Source organism: Malania oleifera, chromosome 3 (assembly GCF_029873635.1).
Source record: "Malania oleifera isolate guangnan ecotype guangnan chromosome 3, ASM2987363v1, whole genome shotgun sequence".
NCBI lineage: Eukaryota > Viridiplantae > Streptophyta > Magnoliopsida > Santalales > Ximeniaceae > Malania > Malania oleifera.
In genome coordinates this window covers 80,498,949-80,507,792 of record NC_080419.1, presented here as the reverse complement: position 1 = coordinate 80,507,792, position 8,844 = coordinate 80,498,949, and the positions used below count along the sequence as shown (strand labels likewise).

The 8,844-nt window shown below is 36.2% G+C and overlaps 1 protein-coding gene across 1 annotated transcript; it reads left to right on the top strand.

The window, feature by feature from the left end:
- Positions 1-4,842: 4,842 nt before the first annotated feature.
- On the top strand, positions 4,843-8,432 carry LOC131150580 (receptor-like protein EIX1). Its single transcript, XM_058101394.1, has one exon. The coding sequence runs from the start codon at positions 5,060-5,062 to the stop codon at positions 8,219-8,221; it is 3,162 nt and encodes a 1,053-aa protein (XP_057957377.1). The 5' UTR covers positions 4,843-5,059; the 3' UTR covers positions 8,222-8,432.
- Positions 8,433-8,844: the final 412 nt, after the last annotated feature.

The window sequence follows — 8,844 nt, the reverse complement described above, 5'->3', positions numbered from 1 at the left end:
GCTCCTCCCCATCCCCTTCCTTCATCCCACGTTTTTCTACTTCGCGTAGAAGCCGTTTTAGGCTCATCAATGACTTTAGTATGTTGATTTCAATTTACCCCTATTTTGATTGGCTGATAGGATATCTAGATAGATTTATTTATTGGTTCACTATTGCTTTGGTTTGGTTTTTTATGTTCTGTGAAATTGTAGGAGCATTTATTGAGAATTATTGCATTCAAAACATTTCTATAGGATTTTCATCCATAGAAAGTTGGTCATTTGAACATGCCACTAAGACCCATAAATTTTTAGCGCTTAGGGGAAGACATCATATACTTTGGAGAGTGCTGTGTGGGAAATGACATCTTGGAAACCTGATGAGATTCAATTAGAATCCTTCTAGTAAACCAGAAATATAAATAGACATCTTCCCGCATTAAGAAACAATATGCCTTACAAGGCCCGACCAACATCTTCTACCGTTCTTAAAACAATATGCCTAAACACCGTTCTTAGGCTAATTCTTTTTCGTACTGGGTAACATGTTGAAAGGAAAATGAAGGCAGCAGCATCAAATCGGGAAAAACAATACAGTTCATCATTCGAATGTGGTGATGCAAGCATAGATTCTTGAACAATGGTAACCACCAAGTAGTAACTTGATTTGACAAGGCCTCCGAAGAAGTTTAAGTATATGGATAAGGAAAAGATACACCACCAATAGTAAATGTTTTTGACATGGTCTAAGTTTTTATTTGCCAAGTCTCATAACTATAATGATGGGTTATAATTTTAGTGCTGGAGTGGAAGAGTTAGGGTGGGTGTTGAAAACACATGGTGTGAACCCCAACTTGACCATAAATTCTTAAACTTGATTGAGTCTTGGGCCAACCATGTCTATAAGCAACCCGACAGCCTTTACTCTAATTTTTCATTGTGGGACAAGGCTCATAAGTGGAATTTTCAAACACTACAGCACTAAGAGAATAAATGGACTGGGAACAAATGTAATCTGAGAGTGAAGAACATTTTAGGACCAAAAGCATGCTCTCTTGGACAATATATAACTCCCATTTTAAATTATGTTGTTATTTGATTATAAACTTATGCTTTATTATTTGTATATTTGAAGTTTGTTATTAAAAAAACAAGGCATTTTCTGCTAGACAAAAAATTGAAAAAAGTTTATAGCAAGCAAGTTATGGAGGTCATATGTGTTAGAAAATGCATATAACTCTGTGAGGGGAAAAACTGATCGGATAGAAATCTCAGATAGCAAAATCCACTAAGTTGGTTTTGTTAAGAGATGAATTCATTATAGGTTTGGATCAGAACATTCCTCTCAAGTTTTTGTCTTTGAAAGATGTCATGGTGTATGTAATTTCGGGGAGATAGGATCATTTTCAGTTGATCAATATATCCCAATTCAATTTACTTTTCTTTATTTATTTTACTTCTTTGTCTATACGTCGATCCTCTAACATGAGTGAGCTTTAATGGGAATCCATCCCCTGAACTCAAATTTCATTGACATATTTGCAGCATTTATCCTCTGCTTGCAGAATTTAAGAGATGTCCAGTGAATTCCTGAGGTGCATTAGTCAAAAAATAGAGAATCAATTCAAAATTGCATATGTAAACTCAAGTCATGGGATTGCAGACGAAAGTTAAGAGAGAAAGGAAAAATTATTTAGTCCAACCCTTGTGCCATGTGCTGCTGTCTGCACCTATCATATCTCCAATCAACTTACGATCACATGCAATTTCTATTGCAGAAAGTGCACAGAAGTAAAGAACTAATAAATTTTTCATTTTGATTCACGCTTCTTTCCATTGTAATTTCCATTTTGTTTTCCTCAGTGATCTTATTGGACAATAAGCTCAATAATCTTTTCAGATTGCTGCAATGGCATGGTTGAGTGGTCATAGGGATTGGAGTGGTTTGCTTATAGGTGTTGTTGGTGGGCAAGAAGAGCACTGATTTTCATATTACCTGGCTTTACATGATCATGGGTGTAAACTAGAGGAATTCAGATTTGTAGACATTGTCTCTTCGCTTTTTCTTAAATTTTTTCTCCAAATAAGCACTTCATGGGAATCACATGCCCCTTTATCCTTTGTTTTCCATCTTTTGAAAAACATTCATTGTGTGCTTGTTGTGAGGCTTAATTAGAATTCTTCTCCTAGACTCAAATTTCATAAAAATGCTTTTGAAATTTCAAGTTATATGGCTTTCACATCTTATAATGCACTAATTAAATTTGAATTAGTAGATCTCCAAGACAGGGCTTTAACTACCCTGGGCTTAAGCATTGGCAGGCATTACACAGTGATAAGTTTTATCATTTCGAATGTATTATGAATATCTTGATTTTTCCTTCCCAATTTGCTCCCATGGAAATCACTTATATCGTTTTATACCAGCTCCAAAACCACTTGTATCTTCCGTCTTCAACCTCATCATGGTTGCAGCATCATTGAATCAAAACACTTCAGGTTTCAACGAAGTAACAACTTTTGTATCCTCCCATTGCTTGTTTTTATATCTCAAAAAAAATCATGGAAAAGTGACAACTGCATGCTTCTGATTGCCTGCAAGGGGGGAACATCTTCTGTCCTCCCTACAAAGCCAAGAGCCTTCACATGTAGCTAGTATATCCATCTGAGGCCTTGGTATTGTATTGCCATGATCTAATAGACAATTAAAAAACATTCAAAGGGTACCAAGCAACAAAAAATAAATGCTTTGATATTTCATTATATTATGCCTAAAACATTTGCTACTTCTGATATTCCATAATAGGTCTATAATTATTCAATCATAAACCTTGAGGCACCAGTGCTTTTGATTCCCCAAGACAATATGCCCAAAAAATCTAGTTACCAATCAAGCCTCACCACTGCTGGGGTGGCATAATGCTTCGGTGCTAAACCTGTCGGACACGGAAAATAGAGGAAGCTTGCAGTGATAAGATTCCCATTAAATCAAAGTACGGATCACAATCTTAAGTTCAATTCTTTTTAGTAATCTCTTCAGACCAACATCAACAAAAGAGAAAAAAAAAAAAAACTAAAAGGCTGCATGCTAAATCATTCAATTAATGGTCGGGACAATCAATTTATTCTTTACAATGACATGATCTGTTATTTTCAGAAGAACAAAAAATGTAGGAATAGGAATGGAAGGTCATGACCCTTGTTTAGGGCAACTGAAGACTCCAGCTTCCTGTGGAAAAAGCAGTCTCACAAAGAGAGACTGCATTTGGAAAGTAGCGCAAGCGATAGTGAGTTCAATGTCCTACACAACAAAGTGCTTTTATGTAAACAATATGTCTTGAACACGGTGAATAGTTTTTTGCTAATTGTTATAACATAGTGCTTCAAAAAAGATGAAGTAACTTGATGTTTGTAGGTGCAATGTGACCTACTGAGGTTAGTTACAATGAGCAAGTGTAGACCACATGCATGCATCTTGAAAACATCTAAGCTGATTAGCTGTTTATATTCAGAAGATAAATTAATCATTTGATAATTCACAGTAATATAAGCAGATGTATACAATTGAACAAATCAAATGTGATTTTTTACCAAGTTCTCAATGAACCATTCAACTGAAAAAAGACATTCCATCAATTCAATCACATCGTGATATACCAAATCAAACTTAACTTCAAATGGGACCATGACATGCCTATGATTTTTCAGAAAGAAAGAAAAAAAAAAAATTGCCAAACACGTCTATCCCGAAATCCTATGAAGTCATGCCCCTCCTAAGATCAATGCTGATGTGGTCAATTTGAATCATGTCTAGTTCATTGTCTTACATGATAAAAACCTTCCATTGCGTATCCCAATGATTTATGGGACATTAAGGCTCGGGAAAATTTCAGATGCCTGGGGGCATTGCAGGGTCATGATGGTTTAGATGGCTATGTTGGTCAAAAAGGAAAATTGATTTCATGCTAAATTGTTTAGTTGCGTGTGTAGTCATGGTTGTAGCCCAGTTTTATCCTTACAGGAATAGTCAATAAACAATTGGACATTATCCTGCTTTTCTCCATCTAAACCTTTTCTTTATGTTGCTTTTTTGAGCTTTAGCTGGAACTCTTCTACTGGACTCAAGTTTAATAGACATTTTGCAAGATCATCTATTGAATTCCTTTAGTGGAATCAAAACAATTCAGATTTCAAGATCGAATTGTTGTTTTATTTTGGAACTTTATCTTCTCACATTGCTTGTTCATCTCACAAAGTTCATGCAAAGGCAACAATTCCATCCATCTGATTGCCTGCATGGGCATCTTGCTCTCTTATTGAACAGAGTGACAAATATTGCATTGCAAGTATCTTTCTCCATTTAAAAAATTAAAGTGTTCTCACCTAAAGGGAAAACTGAAACTATGAGCGATGTTAATTGTAGATATGCTATGTACTCACAACAGCCCATGGCATGAGGGAGCGGAAAATAAAATTTTTGTGCTTAAAATAATAAAATAAAATAAAAATCTTATTTTATCTATCATGTCATAAGAAGTCTTTATTTTGAAACTACATTAATTTTTCCTTTTTCCCATAAGCCTTTCTCTGCAGTCTCAACCCTTCACTTTTTATATGCAATTTCAAATTTAATTCACTATTTTGATTGGCCTGAGAGGATTTCTATATTAGATTTATTTATTTGTTCTGAACTTGGAGCTGAGTCTATTTTTTATTTTTATTTTTTTTGGTTAATTAGTTGGTTTTGTGAGATTTGTTCCAAGGAGTAATTGAGACCACATTAAAATTATGTAAAAATTTACTTATAAATATATTTATTTATTTATTCAAAATTTTTTACTAAAAAAAAAAAAAGCATTTGAAAGTAGAATTTCTTGTGGATAAACCATATTTTGAAATTACAAATTTAATCAGGACCTTGACTCAGAACATCAAATTAATAATTTTCTAGCAGTGGCTTCATTCCTTCCCCACCCTATATATAAATGTAAATGCAAGCTACTTCTTATCTTCAAATTCAAAGAACAAAACAGCTCCTTTGCCTAGAAGAATTGAAGTTGGATTTTGTTGGTATATCTCAATGAGATACTCAGCTGCAGTTTTGGGGATTGTTTTTACATTGATTTCTTGGGATGGAGTAAATTCAAATGCCACCCATTGTAAGGCAGAGGAGAGAGAAGCCCTTCTGCACTTTAAGCAATATCTCACCGATCCTTCCAACCGCCTCTCTTCTTGGGTTGGTGAAGATTGCTGCAGGTGGACAGGAGTTCGCTGCCACAACACCACTGGCCATGTCATCCATCTCAACCTCTCCAATCCATTCCCTCTTGATGATGATGATGATTATGATTATCAGTCATTGGTTGCTGCGACTGATGAGGGGTCCAGTTTGGGTGGGAAAATAAGCGGCTCTTTGCTGCAATTGAAACATCTTCAGCATCTGGACTTGAGTAACAATCATTTTCAGGGACTTCAGATTCCACAGTTCTTTGGTTCCCTCACCAATCTCGCTTATCTTAACCTTTCTTCTGCGGGATTTGTGGGCCCCATTCCTCCTCAACTTGGGAATCTTTCAAGCTTGCTCTCTCTTGATAGTTGCTGGAATTCTGGTTTGTACGTTACAGACGACGTAAGATGGATTTCTCATCTCTCCTCAATTGAATTCCTCGACATGAGCTCTGTCAATCTCAGCCGGGCATCTAATAATTGGCTTCAGGCAATGAACATCCTCCCTTCCTTATCCACGTTGCTCTTGAGTGATTGTTCCCTCAGCCATAATCTTCCTCTTTCTCATGTCAATTTTTCTTCCCTTGTCGCTCTTGATCTCTCCTATAACTCTTTCATGAATTCTTCCACATTTGCTTGGCTCTCCAGTCTCACTTCTCTTGTTTCACTCAATCTGCGTGGCGCCTATTTTACAGAGGGTTCAATTCCAATATATCTTCAGAACATGTCCTCTACTCTTCGATTCATGGACCTTTCATATTGCAATTTGAACTCTACCACACCCAACTGGTTTTCTGGTCTCTCTTCTATTGCTTCCCTTGATCTGAGTGAAAACCAAATTCCTGGTTTGCTTCCCGCCCCTCTACGGAACCTCACTACTCTTCGGTTCCTTAATCTTGCTAGTAACCAATTCAACTTTGCAATACCAGAGTGGTTGTATGAGATGACCGACCTCCAGAGTCTCGATCTTTCTTCCAATCATTTTCAAGGATCAATTTCTGGTGCTATTGGCAACCTGACATCACTCACAAAACTCGATCTTTCTTCCAATCATTTTCAAGGATCAATTTCTGGTGCTATTGGCAACCTGAAATCACTCACAAAACTCCGGTTATCTGGCAATGACTTTGAAGGACGGATTCCGACATCCTTGGGAAACCTCTTCAATTTGAGAGTTTTAGATTTGGCAGGGAACCAACTCAGTGGAGATATTTCTGAAATTTTTGGAGATTATTCATTTGATTCGTGCGCCAAGGAAACACTGGAGTCAGGCCAATTGCCCAAGCATTTCGGAGAATTTAAAAGTTTGTCCGTGCTTGATATTTCCCAAAACTCCATTTCAGGGCCACTTCCTGTGTCTATAGGGAAATTATCATCCTTGAGGAGCTTACAAATTTATTCCAATCTTTTCAATGGGAGTATTCCAGAAACTCTTGGGAGTCTCTCTAAATTAGAAAGTGTGGACATCTCTAACAATTCCTTGGAAGGCACTATTTCAGAAGTTCACTTCGCAAATCTGGCAAGACTGACTGTTTTCCGTGCTGATTCAAACCCATTGGCCTTCAAAATAAGCCCCAATTGGATTCCTCCATTTCAACTAAGAAAAATTTCACTGAGCTCATGTCATATGGGACCTCAATTATTTCCTTCATGGCTTCAAACAAAGAGGGAATTGGAATATTTAAACCTCATAAATGCTTCAATATTAGGTGAAATCCCAACTGGCTTTTCCAATATGTCTCAACTTTCCTATGTGGATCTATCTCAAAACCAGATCCATGGCCCGTTGCCTCCTATGCCTGCTAAACTCAGCTATTTAGATCTTTCAAATAATTACTTGAATGGATCTCTTGTTCCCTTCTTGTGCAATAAAATGGTAGATAAGGAAGCTAATTTATTATCGTTGGATCTATCAAAAAATTTTTTGTCTGGAGAAATTCCTAATTGTTGGATGAATTGGAAAAATTTATTGGTATTACGATTGGAGAAAAATAATTTGGCAGGAAAAATACCAAGTTCCATGGGTTCTCTAACTTGGCTTGGATCACTACACTTGAGCAAGAACAAGCTCTATGGAAACTTGTCTACGACATTGCCAAGTTTTCATTATTTACAAGTTTTGGATCTTAGTGAAAATAAGTTTTCTGGAAGAATACCGTTATTGATAGGAGAAAGCCTACCCCTTCTTCGAGTCCTTATTCTTCACACAAATAAGTTGAGTGGCAGTATTTCCATCCAGCTCTGTCAACTCTATTCTCTTCAAATCTTGGACCTTGCACAAAACAATCTCTCTGGAGCCATTCCAACATGCTTTGGTAATTACAGCGCAATGATTAACAAAACAAAAAATTTGAAATACTTTTTGTACAATGATACAGGATACTTTGATAAAGCAATGGTTGTGATAAAGCAATATATGTATGAATTCAGCACTTCTCTCCCTCAATTAACAAGCATTGACATTTCATGCAACAACTTGTATGGAGAGATCCCTGTAGAATTGACCCATCTTAAAGGTTTGTTATCCCTAAACCTATCCATGAACAAACTTCAAGGAAAGATCCCAGATAAAATTGGCAACATGACATCACTGGAGTCTATTGATTTATCAATGAATAAACTTTCAGGCATAATTCCTCAAAGTATGTCAAGTTTGACATTCTTGGAATATTTAAATTTGTCATACAATAACTTATCGGGCAGAATTCCTTTAAGTACCCAGATCCAAGGCTTCCCTCCGCTCAGTTTCATTGGCAACCATGAGCTCTGTGGTCTACCATTGGTAGATGAATGCACAAAAACTGAAACACCTCTAGTTCGAAAACCAAGTTGGCACAATGAAAGAGATGGATGGATTGATATGAGGTGGTTCTATTCGGGCATGCCATTTGGATTTGTTGTGGGTTTTTGGGCTGTTTTGGGTCCTTTAATGTTGAACAAGGTTTGGAGATTGGCCTATTTTCAATTCTTAGATGACTTGAAATACAAGTTGTTTGGTGGGTTTAGATTTGTTTAAAGTTTTTGTGTTTTTATCTAGGCCTGTTTAGATTTGTTTCTTATTTAGCATTGTTTAAATTTGTGGTCTTGGTTTGGTTGGTTGTTGGTGTTGTTTTTGGGAGGACTTTAATTTCTTTATCTGTAATCTCCCAATGTTTGTCTTATAACCACGGTATTCCTCCGCCAAAAGTGAGGGCATATCAATAAAGATTGCATTATTCAAAAAAAAAGATTGTATGTAAATGTTTAGTTTATAAGTTTGCACTATGCAATATTATTTGTGCAATTTTTAAAATTTATCATCATATAAATTACAACTTCATATAGTACTAGAAAGATGATCCCATAGATTTGTCTGTTAGCTATTAGGCCATTACATCTATTCGTAAAGCTATTGTGAGTCATTAGTCCATTCAGCAACAGTAAACTAGGTAGAGTAGGTGGGCACATGTATGCTTTTTAGATGTGATTGATATTTGTGTTTTCCAATTAATTTTCATAAATTCATGGATGGATCATCATGTTTGCTCCATTTGTTCCCAAATATATTATTGATGGGTGGAGAGGAACACTCAGTCACTGGTTGTGACTGAAACTCAGTGAGGATAAATTCAAGAACAATTTATTTCAATCAGAAACAAT

Bases quoted from the DNA above. Each gene is read 5' to 3' on its own strand.
- LOC131150580 (XM_058101394.1), top strand. From the start codon at position 5,060: ATGAGATACTCAGCTGCAGTTTTGGGGATTGTTTTTACATTGATTTCT.